We start from the raw sequence: 20,169 nt of genomic DNA on the forward strand, positions 1-20,169 counted from the left end.
AAAGAAAGGATAGAGGAAAGGAAGGGAGGGAGGGAGGAAGGAATAGACTGCATGTGGTTACACGCTGCCTTCTGTTAGGTGTCATCACTGCCCCACCTTGGCCCAAAGGCTTCCTCTTAAGTCACCTGGTTGGTGGACCTTGTCTAGATTGCCTTGACTCCAGGTTACCTGTCCATGTAACTTTGCCGGGTCTCCCCCAACCATACCGGGTAGTATGGAAACAGGAACCAAGTTTAGATCCATTTCTATGTTCTCAGGAACCAGAACTCAGTCTGGCCCAAAGAAGCTCAACCAATGTAGGAAGGATTATACTAAATTAAAGGCAAGGAGGCATTTGAGTCCACAAACAAGAGTTTAATCAGCCCTTGGGGCTCTGCAAAGAAAAAATAACCAGACTTAAAGGGCGCCCCCATTCCCAAACGAAATCCATTCCTGGGATTTAAAAGAGCAACAGGGCTCAGAGTGTTGAGGGTGAGTCCCCAGAAGGCTCAAGGAAGAAGCCAAAGGCTGAAAGCGGGAGACTTAATCTTTTTCTGCAGGGATCGGGATCGGGGACAGTGTCCCGACGTCCCCAGAACCCAGAGCACACCAGCCCCGGGGCGGGGGTCGGGAGGAGTGGGACGGGCAAGGTTCTAGGTCTACTTACGCCCAGGCAGCCGCCAGCTCTTCGCTCTGGATCTCGGACACGCTCAGACCTGACACTACGGAAAACCGGAGTTGGAAATGCTTCTGACCCGACGAGGAACTGGGGAAGAGAGTCATATGCGTCAAGAAGTGGCTTCCCAGCCGGCGTCCTACAACTTGACTGATGAGGCCCTTCGCGTTTCCTCCACGGAGTCCACAGGCGTGACGCGCCGCCCACAAAGGGGGACAGGCATCCTCCGCTCCGTGCAGTAGACACTCGCACATGGCCAAGCGCGTGTCTCTCCGGATGGCAGAATTACCCTCGCGTGACCGAAGAGCCCGTGCGGCGCTGAAGGTTGTCAACGTGCGGCCCGCGGCCCACCAAGCCTGAGTGGGCGCCGCCGCAGCGCCCCCCCACCACCTAGCGGGAGCGGCGGTGAGACCCCGGACTTCCCGGCGCCAAGCTACTTCCGTTACAGTCTCCTTGAAGCTCCTGGCCAAGGCTCGAAACCCTGCCCGTGACCTCTCCCAGCCCCGGTCGCGCCAGACTCCTGGGGCAGCACCTGGCGCCCCTAGCAGACCTGAAGGTAGATTCACCTTGAAACTAGGTTTAAGGGAGCAAGGAACCCAGTGTTCAAGGAAGTGCAATCGTCAGTTACAGAAATGTAAAACCGGATGTCGCTAGACAAAAACGTTGTAGCCAGTACATTCGACCTAAAAGCTATCAGTAAAACAAGTGTTAACAAAAAAAGAAAAATTCTGTACAGCAAGCAAAGTTCCCTTTCAAACCAGGGTCGTTTTTTTTTTAATCTTGGAGTTGACTCAAGCTTTTTGGTCAAGGAAACTTCCTCTAGGGCAACCACCCAAAAGAAAAATATCCAACGTTCTGTTCTTTTTATCTGAAATCTCTTATATAACGCAGGCCAGAGCCCAGTTTTAGTTCTAGATTATCGCAGTTTGTCCAAGTCCAAATACTTTACACATGCTTCAGCCCTCATTGCCTCAGAACAAATTTCAAAAATCTTTGAGAGAATTTAGTCGTCCCTGAACTTAATCCCTGCCCCCTTGAGTCAAAAACTTATTCCCCAGTGACCCTTGTCCTACTGCAGCCCACTGTTACCATTAAAAGAAAATGCCCGCCTGTCCAAATCCGGACAGTCAGGCAAACACCTTAAAATCATCTTACATTTTCGCAGTCTTTCTGAAGGGGAGGAAGGGAAAACAGGTTCATTTTAAGGTTTTAAAAAACTTAGTCAAGCATTTCCAACTTTTTCAAGTTTCCTAGCAATTTGCCAAAATATACATACATTAAACAGCTTTGGGAAATAACCCTGACCTACTTCACCACCAGGATATTGCAAAAGAGTAAAAATTTCTGCTGGGCCAGCGGCTACTGCTGAGTCAAGGCGCACGCGTGCAAACACACACACACACACACACACACACACACAACTGAGTCTACAAAAAGAAAAAAAGAAAGAAAGAAAGAAAAAAAAGCAAAAATCTACGTTCCCATTAACTTTTCAAAAGGGAAATTGCCAAATCTTTTCAATAGTTCACCACAGGAGTTGAGCAACTCTCAAGATCGTCTTAAGCAAAAGTTTACTCGACGCTGGGGACCCGCCGCCAGAGCTCGCAGCCAGTTTTCTGCCTGTGGCTGCACGGTGGCCCGTGTTAACCAAGGCCGGCTTCCGGGTAGGTCCGGTCCGTCGGGCCGCACCTGGAATCCGGGCCGCCTTTCTGAGAATCCAGGGCAGGGGGCAGGGAGGGGCTGAGGACTGGGGCGCGGGGGTGGAGGCGGGGGCGGGGGCTTCTGCCCAGCCGGGTGCCCGAGGGGCAAACCCGAGATTAGGAAGCCACCGGACTGAGTCACCTACCAGAAGGCCCACCTCTCCCCTGGCCCCTGCCCCGCACCCTCGCGTCCCGGAGAAGCGACGAGAGGTGCGACGGGGTTGGGGGCGCGCGCGCAGGCCCTGCGGTGACACTGATGAGGAAACCCGGCCTCTGGGGTCGGGGTCCGGGCGAGTCTCCCGCGCAGGAGCAACGGGCTCGAGCGCGGGGCACGTACCGTCGTCCTGCCTCCCGTGCCGGGGCTCTCCTCCGGCTCGGCTGTCAGCCCTCGCTCCCCTGGACACCCGAAGAGCGCAAACAACTTGGAAACAAAGAAATCGAAACCCTGGAAGCTGACGTGGTTCCCTGGCAATCACTCTCCGTAGCGCTTCCCTGCCCACTCCCCCTCTGGTGGCCTCGGCTCGCCCGGGACCTATCTCAGCTTTCACCCTACAAAAGTCTCATACCCGACACTCACTGTGTTAGGCTCGGAGACCCCACTCTCCAGTCCCCAGGACGACTCCTCTGAGTTGAAATACTCTGCGGCGAGACTGCCAACCCGCTGCTTCCTGCTCAGGGTTTCTGTGACTGCGTAAGCTCTGAACCCAGCGTGGACGTTTCAAGAAGGTCCAGGTGTTATTATGAACACTGCTATGTCTATTACCGATGTGTGGCAAATAAATATCAAAAGCGAACGTGCTGTTTTAATCTATTTATTCCTAATTACTTTCTTGTGATTTTTTTAATTGTTTCTTGAAATAATTTTAAACTTACAGGAAAGTTGCAAGAATAGTACCAAGAGATTGACTACCGGCAGGACAGCAAGAAGAGCTGGGGGGACCCACCCAGAGTCCAGCGAAAGTTATTTAAAACAACAAACAGCCATGTAAAGCCTTTGTAAATGGTCCAAAGGGCAAATTGCAAAAGAGGAAATCATCTACTCAAAAAAAATCTACGAGAAAGAAATTAGCCAGACAACTAAAATTGTATAGAAAAAAAAAATTAGCCGGGCATGGTGGCGCATGCCTGTAGTCCCAGCTACTCGGGAGGCTGAGGCAGGAGGATTGCTTGAGCCCAGGAGTTTGAGGTTGCTGTGAGCTAGGCTGATGCCATGGCACTCTGGCCCAGGCAACAGAACGGGACTCTGTCTCAAAAAAAAAAAAAAAATCTGTGAAAACTCTTCAGTCAGAAAGCCAGTCTATGGTATTTGCACCGAACTTCTTCCTCCTTCCTCTCAGCTCAGGAAGACAGTCTGCTCTCTGGGCTGCTGCAGCCAAGAACCCTGAGTTCCTCTCCTCACGGCTCCGAGTCAGGGGAACCGCATGTCAGCATTTCATATCTTGCCTCTCGCTACCGGCTCCTCGGGTTGTGGGTGAGAGGTGGGGGAATCCCTTCCTCCTTCCCGGCCCCACTGGTGGAACAGAGGCTCTGCCCTGGGCTGGAGTGCTGAGAACCAGGAGGAGACATAAGTTCTCTTTCTGTTACTCCCACCCTGTGTTCACCCCCAACCTTTTTTTTTTTTTTTTAATCTCTCCATCTTCCCAAGATAGTTGTATTCTGGTTTTGATTAATCTTCTGTACTTATACTGCTATAGTCACGGCCAAGTTATGTACCAAACTATGATTACTTTTACTTTCCTACACAACTTTTAGTTTACTCTGGAGTTAATAATTGTCTTGTTTTGTTGGTGTTCTTTTTTTTTTTTCTTGAAGAGGGTGTCTTGCTACATCCTGGGCTCAGATTCTCCAGCCTCAGCCTCTCTAGTAGCTGGGACTACAGGCGTAGGCCACCGTGCTGGGTTTTTGTTTTGTTGGTTTTCTACATAGTTTAATCCGAAGCTCTTTGTTGGTTTTCCACATCTTATCTCAATTTATTGATATGTAGGTGTATTATTAATTTCAGGTTCCTGGAGAAGTCACTTCCAGAGTCATTGTGCTCCAGTTTTGACTGGTTTACTCCTGTACTCAGCTGTCATCCTGGCATCTCTCTTAACCATTAGCCTGACAATTCCCTTTATTTCCTTTTTGTGTGAATCATCTGTATTACAGTCCCCATGTCTTTTTCTTTCTTGGTTTATTCCCTCATTATGGTTCAGCGACATCCCACAGTAGCTTCCTGAGGTTGGGTGAGAACTTGCAGTCTGCAAATGCCTTTATTGCCTTCACTCCGAGCATAGATGTTCTTGGTTGGAAATTAGTTTTCTCCTGAATGTGGAAAGCATTTCCCCCACTGTCTTTTATCTATCAGTATTGCTATCGAGTTGCCCAAAGTCATTTTGATTCCTATTTTTTTATATGTGAGCTTCCCCCCCAACTCTTCCCTCTGAAAGTATGTCGCATCTTTTCTTTGCCCCCAGTATTCTGAAATTTCACAGTACCTTCCTTGCATCTGCAATTTGCATCCACTATGCTGGGCACTCAGGGCTGTCTATCTGGAAACTCATATTCTTCAATTCTAGGATACTTTATTTGATTGGTGATTTCTCCCTTCCGTTTTCTCTGGGATTTTTTTTTCTTCTTATTTTGGATATTGTGCCTTCTGAACTTGTTCTGTATTTTTTTCCCCTGGTTTTCTTTGCTTTTACTTTTTGCCATACCTTCTGGGACATTTCCTCTATTTTCCAACCCTTCTATTGAGTTTCTTTTTTTTTTAATTTCAGAGTAAGAATTATATTGAAGTTACATCTTCATTGAAAAAATGTTGACTGTTTAAAATTGTAAAATGCAAAAGACATTCAGTAAAGTACACAAAACATAAACACACATGTTAGTGAAGAAGTATAAACCAAACATCAATATAACCACCACTCAAGACATAAAATATAAACATCTTAAAGTGTTCCTGTGTGCCCCTCTCTGATCATAACCCACTTCCTACCTCTAAAGTTAACTACTACCTAACTTTAGAGATAATTACTTCCTTGACTTTATAAATTTTACCATTTATGTGCACATCTCTAAACAGTATAGTTTTGACCAGTTTTTTTGTTTGTTTGTTTGTTTGTTTGTTGGGTTGTTTTTTTTTTTTTTTTTTGAGATAGAGTCTTTCTGTTGCCCCAGCTAGAGTGTAGTAGCATCATCATAGCTCACTGCAATCTCAAGCTGCTGGGCTCAAGTGATCCTCTTGCCTCAGCCTCTGGAGTAGCTGGGACTACAGGCCTGCGCCATCACCCAGGCTAATTTATTCTATTTTTAGTAGAGATGGCTGTTCTCACGCTCCTAAGCTCAAGCAATCCTCCCTCCTTGGTCTCTCAGGGTTCTAGTATTACAGGCATGAGCCACGGCACTTGGCCAGTTTTGGCTTTTTTTGAACTTTATATGAATAAAAAAAAAAAACTAAACCAAAAAAAAAGACAAAAATAATAATAGCATAAACATAGATAAGCAAATAAAAAAATTTTAAAAAGAGCAAACTTTATATGAATGAAAACTGTATTCTTTTGTATCTTCCTTTCTATGCTCAACATCATGTTCATGAGACTTACTGTGTTATATATTGGAATATTCAACTGATTTTCATTACTGAATACTATAAAATTCTTGAAAGAAAAATCTTTGCAACCTTGGGGTAGGCAAAGATTTCTCAGACAGGACACAAAAATGCATTTATCATAAAAGAAAACATTTATAAATTGCTCTTCATCAAACCTTTAAAATCTGGGCCAGTCATGGTAGCTCACACCTGTAATCCCAGCACTTCGGGAGGCTGAGGCGGGAGGATCCCCTGAGGCCAGGAGTTTTGAGACCAGCCTGAGCAACATATCCAAACCCTGTCTTACAAAAAATAAAAAAAATTAGCTGCGTATGGTGGCACACACCTGTAGTCCTAGCTGCTTGGGAGGCTGATGCGGGAGGATCACTTGAGCCCACCAGGAGTCTGAGGCTGCAGTGAGCTATGATTGCTGCATTTCAGCCTGGGCAACAGAGCGAAATCCTGTCTCTTAAAAAAATATATTTTTTTAAATCTTCTCGTCAGAAGAACACTGTTAACAAAATGAAAAGGCAAGCCATAAACCAGGGGAAGATATTTCCAGTGTATATCTCACAGTGGGCATAAACTAGAATATATAAGGAATTCTTACAACTGAATAATAAAACAAATGATCCATTTTTTAAATGGGCAAAAGATTTGAACAGATACTTTACAAAATAAGATACACAAGTGGCCAGTAAGTACCAGAAAAATTGGTCAATATCGTCAGTTATCAGGGAAATTAAAATTAAAAGGCTACCAGAATGACTAAAATCAAAAGAACTGATAAAACAAAATGTCAATGAGAATGTGGAACAACTGCAACTCTAATACATTGTTGGCAGAAATGTAAAATGGTACAACTTAGAAAACAGTTTGGATGTTTGTTATAAAGTTATATATTCCATATAACCCCACAAAAGCACTCCTAAGTACTTAACTTAGGGTAAATAAAAGCATATATTCATAAAAAGACTTGTGTACAAATGTTCATGGAAGCTGTATTCATAATAACCAAAATCTGGAAATAACCTAAATATCCATCAACAGGCAAATGGATAAACTATTATTGGTTTATCTATACAATAGAATACTACTCAGTAGCAAAAGGGAGATCCCAGACTGGGATCTCGCTCCAAGTCTGCAACATTGCTGAACCAGCTGGTGGCCTTCAGGCTCTGATGATTTTTCTCTCCTCTGACCTTGACTACCTCGCTCTGTCAGACTCTGTACTCAACACATGCGTTTGGTGCTTTGTAAAGGAAGACAACAGATAGAACCCTAACAGACCATGGCCGAGACTGGATGGATGCAGGAACTAGAGAAACACAGCCAAGGGATATATGATCGCTAAAAAAAAAAAGATAATGAAATTCTGGTTGACAAACAGAGGAGAGTCAAGGACAGACCCAATGTTTAAAGGGCAAACAATGGAATTGAGGTCTACAAAGAGACAAAGAATGATCAGAGAAGTGGGAGATAAATCTGGAGAGAGTGGCGGGGGGTCCTCAAAACAAAGGAAGAAAGGATTTCCGTTAGGGGAAGTGAGGTCAAGAGTGTCCTACTAAGGTAAGGTATGCCTACTATTAATAATTAAGAAAGCTCATCAATCTTTTCCCACTGCACACTGGGAGGCCTGACAGCCGGGCCTTTCCTGGGCAGGCAGGAGATGAGAAGAGTCATTTTTGCTAAATCTGATCAATTTAAAAGGAAAACTGAAAATACTGATCTTGGAGGTTTCCCAAGGAAATAACTTAGCCAGATCTTCCATTGTGGTACCCAGAATGGATTAGACCCACGCGGGAGCTCAGAGCTTTTGTTTGCCTGTTTTAAAATCAATTTCATCAATGTATAATCTATATAAATAAATACACTCAAGTGTACAGTTCAGTGACTTTTGACAGACGTATACTTCCATGTACCACCCAAAGTGTAGAATATTTCCATCACCCCAAAAAGTTTTCTCATATTCCTTTACAATCAGCACTTTTCCCCCACAAGTAACCACTGATGTGCTTTTTGTCACTATAGATTTGTCTATTCTAGAATTTCATATAAATAAACCATACAGTATGAAATTGTTTGTGTCTGGATTCCTTCACTCAGCACAATGTTTTCTTCCCAAACACTTCATATAAAAATATTAAATCATAAACCAAAGTTGAAAGAATTTTACAGTAAACACCCATATACATACCACTAGATTCTACATTTGCTTTAGCACTATCCATCTACCAATCCATCTTACTTTTTTATGTATTTTAAAGATTTCTCCTAAACACTTCTGCATGCATATCAGGCGTAGTTATCCATGCTGTTACTTGAATCAGTTGTTTGCTCCCTTTTGCTACTGAGTAGTATTCTATTGTATAGATAAACCAATAATAGTTTATCCATTTGCCTGTTGATGGATATTTAGGTTATTTCCAGATTTTGGTTATTATGAATACAGCTTCCATGAACATTTGTATACAAGTCTTTTTATGAATATGTGCTTTTATTTACCCTAAGTTAAGTACCTAGGCCAAGCCTAGGTACAGATGTGGCATCTCTGAGTCATACTGCTGCTTCTCCTTCTTTGTGATGACCTACTTCCACTCTGTTGTTCCCCAGGAAAGGAGCACTTTCCCAGCACAAAGTAAATGCTTGGTTTTTCTTCGTTTATTTTTTAAAATTAAATTTAATTAATTAATTTACTTTTATTTTAATTAATTAATTAATTAATTAATTTTGAGGCAGAATCTCACTCTGTTACCCAGGCTAGAGTGCCGTGGCGTCAGCCTAGCTCAGAGCAACCTTAAACTCCTGGGCTGAAGTGATCTTCCTGCCTCAGCCTCTTGAGTAGCTGGGACTACAGGGGTGCACCACTGTGCCTGGCTAATTTCTCTATTTTTAGTAGAGATGGGGTCTCGCTCTTGCTCAGGCCTGTCTCAAACTCCTGAGATCAAGCAATCCTCCCTTCTCGGCCTCCCAGTGTGCTAGGATTAGAGGTGTGAGCCACCACACCCAGCCGCTAATCAATTTACTTTTAGATACACGTTTTTGCACTGTCACCCAGGCTGGTGTACAGTGGCATGATCATAACTCACTGCAGCCTCAAAGTCCTGGGGTCAAGTGATCCTCCTGCCTCAGCTTGTTAGGGACAGGAGGAGGCCAATGAACATTTAGAACCTAACCCATAGCGACAACTCGAGGTTAGGGGCTTTTCCCAGCCAGGACCATTTGCAAAAACTAGGAGCTGATGTCCAAAGGTGATCTTTTCTCCATTAATATACATTAAACAGTAAAAATCACACCCACTAGCACTGTGACAGTTTACAAATGTCATGGCAACCCTTGGAAGTTACCCTATAAGGATAAAATCGGGGAGGGCCCTTAACTCTAAAAACTCTCCATCCTTTTCCCAGAAAAATAATAAATATTCCACCCACCATTTAATATATCATAAAGCATAGACATAAAAACAGAAGTGTGGTAAAACCCCAGGGTCTTCTCCACTCACAGATAGGCCCATTAGCTCTCAGAAAACATACTTTCACTTTCTATTTCTGTGCTAAATAGCCTATAATAAAAACTGCTTGTGTAGAGTACTGTCTGTCATCACTTCATCACACCAGCCTGGCTTGCAGTTTTTCCAAACAAGGAGCCAAAGAACTGGGACAATACCCTTGAAAAAACAACCCTGATAAGCCTCCCAAGTAGCTGGGACTACAGGTGCACACCCCCACTCCCAAAGAATTTTTCTTAATTTTTTAGAGACGCAGTCTTGATATGTTGCCCAGGCTGGTCTCAAACTCCTGGGCTCAAGTGATCCTCCTGCCTCAGCCTCCTGAGTAGTTGGTATTACAGGCATGTGCCATCATGCCTGGCTAATTTTTTTTATTTCAATTAATTAATTAAAAATTTTTTTTTGGAAACAGGGCCTTGCTGTGTTGCCCAGACTGGTCTCAGACTCCTGGCCTCAAGAAATCCTCCTGCTTTAGCCTCTCAAGATGCTGGAATTACAGGCATGAGCCACTGTGCCCAGCCTTTAGGCATGTTAATATGTACTTTATACATAATAATTTCATGTAATTCTTCTGTAGGGACCATTATCCCCATCAGACCAGTAGGGCCAGGCATTTAACTCTCTGTCCCCATGCCATCCCCATCCCCGGCCCCAGCAGCTGTCAAACAATGACTATATACACTCTAGCTTGCAAGTCCACATTCCATTCTAATCCTCCTACAATCAGCCACCCCTTAGGCTTAAGGATGTGCATCCTTTGCAGTACAGTTTGCCCTTGGAGTATCGATTTGGGGAAGAGTCCAGTGCAGGCCCTGGTAGGAGGCTCAAGGGCTCTTTGAGTAGAGAATTTCAGGTCTTTGGTACCCAGAGAGGGTTCTAGGCAGAGATTCTCTGTGTGGGCATGTCCTCTTGGCCTCACAGACTCATCCTGCCTCTCTGATCTTTCTCCCCACCTGAGGGAAGGGCATAGCCTGAGAAGAGCTGGGCAGGGCCCTTCTAAATCAGGGCCCACTGCAGAGTTCCCAGTTGTGTGGGTCTATGGGCAGTATTGATTAAGCTTCTCTGTTGTTCTCTCTCCACACTTAACAAAGAACCAACAAATGCTCATGTTTTCATCAAATCCAGTGGTTGCCAAGCTGGGCTGCACATTAGACTCTCCCGGAGGAGCTTAAAAAATCTCAGAGGCCAGGTACCATCCCAGACTAATTAAGTCAGAATCTCTGAGAGTCAGACTCAGGGATTAGTCATTTTTAAAGCTCCCCAGATGATTTCCAGGTACAGCCAAGATTCAACACAAATGTTCTAATTCAAACATTTTCTCTCTTTCCCCTCAACCACAACTCAATTTTCAAATGAAGAATCTGAGAGTTAACACAATAACTAGTCCGAGAAGTCTCACAACCAGCTAATGGCAGAACTAGGACAAGATACCAGGCCTCCTAGCACCTTATCTATTGCTTTTCCTTACGTCACAGTGACTTGGAAGGTGGAGATAGCCACAGCAAAGACTCCGTATCTGCACTTCCTGATCACACATCCTGCCTCTACTCCTCTGGAAGAATACATTCTTGAGAAGATTATAGTAAACGCCTAATTCTAATATGCTGGGTTTCTATAGGAGAAGTCGACTGTAGATTTGTACCATCAGACTTCGCAAGCAAAGCAAAATGCAGAAATTAGTAATTAACTAAGTCATTTCCAAAAATATATATGGCACTATTACGTAAGGGTTAAGAGTACTGACTCTGGAACTAGCTCTGGGTTTGAATTCCGGCTCTGCCTCTCCCTAGCTGTGTGATCTTGGGCAGGTTTCTTCCTTGTGCCTTAGTTTTCTCCTTTGTAAAAAAGGGGTAATAGTAATAATCCTAACCTTACAGAATTATTACACAAATTAAATTAATCTTTAGAATATGCCTGGCATAGAGTAGGTGCTAAATAAATTAATTAACTACTATGTACTAGGCATTGATCTAGCCTTTGGGAATATAGTGGGAAGAAAAGGCAAAGGTCCTACACTTAGAGCTTAAAAGTTGTATTAACAACTTCCATTCCACCTCTTCCCAAACTTCCCTTCCCACCCCCAGCAAGGTGAAAAGGGGCAAATAAATTATTTTAAAAATTCCTGTCACTCCAAGAGGCTATGCTGTAATATCCATTCACTTAGCAAACATTTTTCTACTATGTGCCAGGTACTATGTAAAGAAATAGAGTCCTTGTCCTCAAGGAGTCCCTAAGGAGGACATGCGCATGTAGAACTCTTGGAACAATGCAATATTATGCATGCATTTATATGTACTTAAACATATTTTATTGGTAATACATTTGAGCTAATGCCTTGCTTATCAGGAAATAATTTTTAGTCAACAACCTAGCCAAGAGCTAGGAAGTAAAAAAGAGGCATTTGAGTGCACAAAGAAGGTGTCACAAAATTAATTCAGTTTATTTATAAGATCTTTGGAATCTAGTTATTTTATCACAAATGATAACAAGTTCATTTGGCTGGTTTCCTAGATTATTAGGAGCTGAGAACTAGAAAAGGATTTTCCAGAGCTGAATCAGAAGCAAGAAGTGGCAGCTGGCTGTGAATGAAGCAAAAGAATCTGTGATGAAAATGACAGAAAAAGCAGTTGGAGTCATTTAGTGTCTGGGCATCTCTGTGCCGTGGACTAGTGCAACAACAGATGCTTTCAATCATGGTCTGAGTCAGAAAAAGTTAAAGAGTGTTCTGTACATGCTGTTTCAAGAAGAAGAAAAATACTGAATATATTTTAGAAGGCTTTTTATGAAAGATAATTCAAATGTAAAAATAAATTTAATTCTTAGAGAGTTGAGTTACCTTCAATATTAACTTAAATGATGATACAAATAACTGGGAAAATATTGCCTTTATTATTTCTTGATAATGCTGAATTCTGTAATAAGAACAACTACAGTATAATAAATGTATAATAAAAATGCTATTTCTAGGTTAAAGATGAGAAAAAAATGAAAACTTCAAGCTGGAGTCATTGGCAGAGAAGGATTGGAGACTATGCTGGGTCTGAAAATTGAGCAAAAGCACGGTTGCAAGGTTGAGTGAGAGGAGATGATGGTCTGAATGAAGCAATTATTGTTGAAAATGTTAAAAATGCAGCAGGGTAAATTCCTGTCTGATCAACTTCTTACTATGAATTTTTACAGCCCTTGCTGGATTAGAAAAAACAGTTTGAAAAATATGCTTTGTATATATTTGAGTCTATCATGCATTTATCCAATAGACATTCATTGAGTACCTATTGTCAGGTATTATTCTAGGTGCCGAAGGTATCTCCAAGAACAAGACTAGCTCTGCCCTCACAGAGGCCCTAGAATGTAGATTACTAAGAGATAAAAGAGAAAACACTAAAACTTGTGTGCTTAGTAATCGCTGTGTAAGTAATAAAATCATGTCTCATTTAAACAAAACAAATACTTTGCTGCCCCGTTAGTCAGAGTAATACAGATTTGATACAGTAGACAGTAAAGTATAGCAGAAAGAACATGGGCTGTGAAGTAAGAGGTCTGAGTGTAAATTTTGTCTCTGAAACTTAATAAATATCTGTGTGACCATAGCCAAGTTAATGAATCTCTGTGAACCTCATTTTTCTTATACGAAAATAGAAATAATAGTGTAAGGAGTAAATGGGGTGCCATGTGTAAGGAGTAAATGGGGTGCCATGTGTAGTGATGGTGTAAGGAGTAAATGGGGTGCCATGTGTAGTGATGGTGGGTCACTGCTATGGAGAATTGGGCATTCTTTGCTTTGGGGAGGGCATTGGTTTAGCTTTGGGGAGGGCCCACAACTATCAGGGATAGAAGGAAGAAGAGTTATTTTGGAGATAAAAGGATAACAAGCAAGTTAATAAAAGTCAGTTATAGACAACTGGGAATTTTGGTATAGACTCTACATTAGATAATGTTGTGTATCTATGTTAAATTTCATGGGTCAACATCTATTCTTAATCCATTTGGGCTGATATAACAGAATACCATAGACTGGTGGCTTATAAACTATAGAAATTTATTTCTCACAGTTCTGGAGCTGGAAAGTCCAAGAACAAGTCACTGGTAGATTTGGTGTCTGGTGAGGGCCTGCTTCCTGGTTCATAAATGGCCATCTTCTCACTGTGCCCTCAGATGGTAGAACAGTGAGGGAGCTCTCTGTGGTCTCTTTTGAAGGCCACTAATCCCATTCATGAGGGGTCCACCCCCATGACCCAATCACCTCCCAAAGCCCCCACTTCCAAATACACTCACATTGGATAGTAGGTTTCAACATATAAATTTTGAGGGGGACACAGGCATTCAATCTATCGCAAGTACGATAATGGTATTGTGATCATGTAGGAGAATGTCCTTGTTCGTAGGAGATACACAATGAGTGAGAAAATAAAGATGAAGGTGCCTAGCCTTAGTCTCAAGGAGTTCACAACCTAGAGGCAAGACAACAGTAAAGCAAAGTAGAATGAGATAAATAGTAAATTAGGTATAAGCATCATGCTGAGGGCTTGGAGAGATGGGATTTATTACATTTGTGGCAGGAATTAGGTTCTAGTAAGTAAGATAGGGAGTGAAAAAAATATTGAAAAATATCCTGGAGCTTCAACCAGTTTCTTAATGTTGAGCTTTGGAACTCTGCGGTGTTGCAGCTAAGTCTACGTAGTTCCTGGCTTGGCAACAAGATGCCTTAATATCTCTTGTGGCCTATGGAGACCATAGGACCCTGAGCACAGAAGAGAATGTTTCCTGTTAATTCACATGACTAGGGCAGCTCCACTCCATCATTAACACACTCAAGCCACATCTTGTGCAGCCCAGTCTGCCATACTAACCCACTACATTCTCAGCAAAAGCTGCATATGCAAGCCACTTTGTTATTTTAGATTTTGTAGCTTTTGGGAATTATACATTTTGTTATCTTTATTACTTTCAGCAAGAATAATTGGTTGATCTTAAAGAGTAGTGGAAGAGGGAAAAGAATGATGTAATATATAAAGCGAGTATGGTAAATGCTTGTAGGTAGATTAAAAGGAGAGCTCAATGCATAAATTGGATGAGATTGTCTGGTTTTATCTAGATGGAGAGTTCTGATTTAAAAGAGAAGGGTAGTGTGCATGTGATAGAAGAGTGACATATTACGAAACTCTTTTAAAACCAACTAATTGTGCTTTTATTCCCAGTTACTTTTTTGTTTATTTCTTTTGTAGAGGGTTGACTTTAGATGGTCAAGTAAAATGGGAATTGTTAGCCCCCATAAACACTGATTTAAGGCTGGGTGCAGTGGTTCATGGCGGTAATCCCAGCACTTTGGGAGGCTGAGGCAGGAGGATCCCTTGAGGCCAGGAGCTAGAATCCAGCCTGGGAAATATAGTAAGACCCTATCTCTAATTTTTTTTTAAAATAAATAAACGTATGTTTCTGGGAAAAAAATGTTTGGTTGGTAAAATATACTGCATGTCGACAAAATGTCTCTGGTGCCTGCCAGATGGTGAGAAGTCCCACTATTAGTAAGTATCTGGAAAAATAATAATCTTGCACTGAAATGTAAGTTCCAAGAGCAGAGAAACTTGTTTTGTTCATTGATGTATCCTAAGTGCCATGAATATCACTGGTACCTCCTGGTGGTCAACATATATTTGTCAAATGAATGAATACAATGCAAAGAAAAGGAGCTGAGAAGTCTGTCTCTGTTCTAGTTACAATTCCACAGAGCTTCCTTGACTTGGACATTGCAGGAAAGTTTGGCAAGCATGCCCCATTATTTAGCATGCCCCATTATTTGCATGTGGGAGTTCTATTCCTTATAATTTTGACAAAACAAAACAAAACAAGAAAACAAAAATGACCAATGTGTTAAAGGAGAGATGTTTATTGCATACAATGGGCATGGAGTAATTGGTTGCATATAGCACAAATTGTTCTCAATCTGTGAGTTAGTGTTAATATATGTGTATATATACATATATATATATATATATATATATATATATATATATATAGTTTTTTTTTTTTTTTTTGGAGACAGAGTCTGACTCTGTTGCCCAGGCTAGAGTGCCATGGCGTCAGCCTAGCTCACAGCAACCTCAAACCCCTGGGCTTAAGCGATCCTTCTACCTCAGCGTCCCAAGTAGCTGGGACTACAGGCATGTGCCACTATGCCCAGCTAATTTTTTTAATATATATTTTTTAGTTATCTGGCTAATTTCTTTCTATTTTTAGTAGAGATGGGGTCTTGCTCTTGCTCAGGCTGTTCTCGAACTCCTGACCTTGAGCAATCCACCCACCTCGGCCTCCCAGAGTGCTAGGATTACAGGCATGAGCCACCCCGTCCGGCCAGTATTAATATTTTTATCACCAACTCATCAACAAGTTGGGTAAGGTTATACAGTGTGTGTCAGAATGCTTAGGCTTCGCTCAGTTCTAACCTGCTCACCATCGGATCGAGGAAGTGCCTTTCAGTTCTGAAATCTGTGCCCAGGTCACCATCACAGGCCTTTTGTTAATGATCCCAGTTTTCTGATAGGTGTTTGGAATCCTTGAAGCCTCCTAGTCGTTGGAAAATATATGAATCTCTTCAATCCTTCATTCCCACTGAACCTTTACAGGGTTATAAAATGAGATATTAATCTGTGGCAAGTCATTTCTATTACCTCATTTGTATTTTTAGATCTCTAATTATGAATTCATTCATTCAACAGACACTAACTATTGCATAGGTACAGTCCCTGTCTTCCAGGAAGCCATGGTTTATAAGGTAGTCAGACAGGTATATGTACAATTATGATACATTGTGATAAATGCTCTAATAGAAATATGTATAGGGCATAAGGCTATCAAAAATTTCATTTTATGACTGCTTATAAATACAGAAATTGATATATTATAATTGTAGTTGCCGACAAACCCAGATCACATATAAGGAAGCATTTGCAGGTCATGAATTAAGGAACTAATACCTTGAATTAAATCCTCATATTGTTGAATTGTGTATGAATTGTGATATGTTTCCTTGTTGGAAATTATTTGGCATCTATAGACATAGTTTTAGTTTTTAAATGTGTTTCACTAGAAAGTCTTGTCTGAATATAAAATCTAATTTTAAGCCTTTATATCTGTATTAAACACTCATGCTATTGTATTTTATTACTATCAATGGGATTCTAAGGTCCAGGTGATGCCACTGCCTGTGAACCTGATTCTTCCTCAGTAAGATGATCCCATCTGTGCTGACAAAGGAAGTCTTTATTTTTAGGACAGCTATTGCTATGGTTACTGTGAACCACAGAGTTGGCCTTCAGTACTATGTCACTGAACAGTTAGCATTATATTTCTCATGAAAATTCTGAAGCAAGAAAATAAATAAAATTTATGTATATATATAGCACAAGAAGAGATATACTCATGAAACATTTACTTATATGTGTAATTCATTTAAATGTGAAATATAAAAAAGTCTTTGTTATTCTATAAGGTAGAATGCATGTATTTTAAATGTATTTAAAATTATGACAGTAAATTTAGAAAGATGTTTGATTAAATTCCAGATAAAAAGGAAAATGTATGTTAAGTGTTGTTATTATTTTCAAATTCAGTTTGAAAATTAATTAGAATGAGAGTAGGTGGAACATTTGCAGGGAGTGCTTTATTTATGAGAATTAATAATTTATAAATAGCATAATTGGTAAAAATATAAAAGCAAAATATTTCTTTTTAGCCATAATTTGCTTTGAAGAGAACTGTTTGGCACATTATTAAGAATTATTCTTTCAGTTTTAAAATATAAAATGAAAATATATGACTTTTTCAAATGGCATAAAATCTTCTAATTTTCATTTTAAGTGTGCATGTTCTTATTTTGTAATGTTCCTATTTTGTAATGCATTCCCAAAAACGTAAGTCTTTAGCAACAACCAAAATTCTTTTCAGTTAAGTTTTGTAATTTGGGACTGTATTTCAAAAGAGTTACTTCATTTTGTTGCATGGGAGATTAAACAGAAAAATACACAGACCTTAAGATATGGGGATTTTGTTTTTTGTTTTTTACTGCTAAAGCAGTTTTAAATAGTTTATATGTATCAGAAGCAATTCAGTCTAATACAGTATATGGCATAAATAATTTGATCTTTAAATGAGTTAGCATTTTAGATAGTTTATATATTTATAATAATGATATATTATAAATAAAACACATATTTTATATATAACAGTTATAACATAATTTTAATAAAGTTAAAATTAAATTCCTCTTTGCAGTAAATCCTTTCTGATAGGATTTCTGACAGAATCATAGGCAAGCGAATGTAAAAAAGTCCGTTTTTCTCACCAAATTGATGTTGAGGTAAACCAGAATTCACTTGAGGGATTCCACTCATTCGTATAGCTGATGGAATTTGAGTATTTTGTAACTGGAGATTCTGAGGGCCAATGAGGATTATATCAAATTGTGAAACTCATGCTGCCAACTGAGTGAGAGGCCACCATGAAATAACATTTAATTTTTGTTGATAAACTACCTGTGTTGTACTTAATAAACTATACATTTAAAGCACACTTTAAAAATCTGACGAGTTCTTCAAATGGTATTTTTTTAAGAACTGAATATTGTAAATCAAATTTATAGTAAATCCCAATGTGTGACTTAACATTTTTTATGTTGTGTGTAAATATTACCATATATGTACATTAAAAATACACAAACGTAGAAACTAAAGACAAAGATTAAACATAGTTTAAAATGTCTTGCTAACCACGATGACTGTATGCTATCATTAGTTAACATACCAGATCAATATACTCTTTGGGCAAGGTTCATTGTACTGATAGTGGGTCCAGGTCCAGTATTTCAGTCTCCTTGAGTTTTTTTTTTTTTTTTTTGTAGGGGTTGACTTTTCCCATGATTAGATCATCACCTGGTAATGTTGCTGATAGAGTTAATAGCTCTTCTGTTTTTTTCTTGTTTGCTTGTTCTTGCGTTATTAGTTTTAGCTTCAATTAGCAGTTTCTTTGTAAAAAAAAAAAAAAAAGATTTTTTTTTTTTGAAAGAGTCTCACTGTGTCACCCGAGGTAGAGTCCAGTGGCATCATCAGAGCTCACTGCAACCTCAAACTCCTGGGCTCAAGCAATCCTCCAGCCTTGACCTCCCAGAGTGCTAGGATTATAGGCATGAGCCACCGCCCCTAGCTGTAAAAATCTTTTTAAACCACTTATCTACTTCAGGGAGGTGTTTAGTTAAAACTAGTAGATAATAAATTCCAAAAACTGTTCACATATAAAGTACAGTCTGTAGCACAATTTTGTTCTCTCCTTTGGAGGGTAGAACTCTTATTTTCGTCTCCGGATACCTTACCACTATTCTATGTAACCACTTAGGTATCCACTGTGTGATGAAAAAACCTTCCTGTGAATCTGTATATTAAACATTAGCAAAATTTAATCCATTTTCACTAAACATGAAAATAAATATAAATATCAGCTTAAATACTTTCCCTTCTTACCCCAATGGATGATGGTCTTGCACATTCCCTGAGGTGTGTACATCCCACCTGGGGCACCACCATGTTACAAAACAAGTCCATTCTGTCACAATCATATTTTTAAATAGAAAAATGACAAATGATCAGTGATGGAGAAGAGGAAGAGAAGAATAAAATGTAAGACTCAATTTATTTCTACTGGAATACTTTTATCTAGCCCTTAATCAAGTGAGCCTGGTCCATGTCTTCCCTCTCCCAAGTTAAAAATATTTACATTAATATGCAGATTGACTTTGTGAATTTCCTTTAAAACCTAATATAAAGGGGGAAAATTGGTTTCCTCGATATCATTGTTTACATTTGATTGAAGTAGCATGTATCTGACTATAAACACACCTTATTGTATCCTAAATTTAGCTTGTCTCTGCTGCTTCCATCAAGCTGATGTCCTGTAACCTTTTCCTTTTGCATTTTCTTCTCATTTCTTCTCTTGAAAGTAACATGATTTCCTATGCCACCTTGTCCTCCAATCATGTTACTTTCATGAAGACTTGTCTGAATCTTTTTCATTAGGTATATCAAAATAGAGCCTCCTTCAAAGTAGCTTTGCAGCTACTAAGGAATCCAGGTAATAATTTTCAGATTAATAAAACAGAAGGAAAACTTCACTCCTTGCTTCCAGAAAAAGATATGACAGGTAAGAAAAATCAACTCTAAGGTGGGAGAGTAAAACCGTTACTCTGCTATAAATATATCAAGAGCTGCATGTCTCATCTTGTTTTTCTCTACCTAACCCAGCAGATGAATTTATGATTGACCAGAAATTCGATTTAGTAGATATACAGTTATTCAAGTTATCTACTGTTTGAGTGAGCTTCGGTAGCTTGTCTTTTTAAGGACATTGTCAATTTCATCAAAACTGTCAAATTTATCAGCATAAAGTTGTCTGTATAATGCCCTTATTGTTTTAATGTATCTGAGATCTGTAGTGATGTCCCCATTCATTACTGATCTTGCTATTTGTCTTTCTTTTTTCCTCATCAGTCTAGCTGTAGCTCAAGGTCAATCTTAGCTGCATTCCATATTTTGTTTTCAATTTTATTCAGTTAAAAATATTTTCTACTCTCTCTAGACTTTTTTGAGCAAGGGGTATTTATAAGTATGGTATCCAATTACCAAATGTGTGGATTTCTCAGATGTTAATTTTTAATCTAATTTCCTTGTGATTTGAGAATATACCTTGT

The 20,169-nt window shown here is 40.1% G+C and overlaps 1 protein-coding gene and 1 long non-coding RNA gene across 8 annotated transcripts in view; one reads left to right on the forward strand and one right to left on the reverse strand.

The window, feature by feature from the left end:
* Positions 1 to 3,045, reverse strand: part of CFLAR (CASP8 and FADD like apoptosis regulator) — a 44,677-nt gene extending 41,632 nt beyond the window's left edge. The window contains exons 1-3 of one of the 7 annotated variants that reach the window (XM_045559753.1): positions 2,933 to 3,045; positions 2,693 to 2,776; positions 647 to 745 (exon numbers count right to left, since the gene is read on the reverse strand). Coding sequence is in view for 1 of the 7 variants with exons in the window: in XM_045559759.1 (XP_045415715.1) it covers positions 647 to 909 (263 nt within the window). In the remaining 6 variants the exon portion in view is untranslated. Of the gene's footprint in view, positions 1 to 646; positions 2,361 to 2,692; positions 2,886 to 2,932 lie in introns of those variants that run through there. The other 6 variants (XM_045559752.1, XM_045559761.1, XM_045559756.1 and 3 more) reach the window with 6 other exon arrangements.
* Positions 2,084 to 3,149, forward strand: LOC123643899. The gene is made up of 2 exons (XR_006736947.1): positions 2,084 to 2,319; positions 2,941 to 3,149. It is a non-coding gene; the product is annotated as an uncharacterized LOC123643899 (long non-coding RNA).
* Positions 3,150 to 20,169: the final 17,020 nt, after the last annotated feature.

This window comes from Lemur catta, chromosome 8, assembly GCF_020740605.2.
Source record: "Lemur catta isolate mLemCat1 chromosome 8, mLemCat1.pri, whole genome shotgun sequence".
Taxonomy (NCBI): domain Eukaryota; kingdom Metazoa; phylum Chordata; class Mammalia; order Primates; family Lemuridae; genus Lemur; species Lemur catta.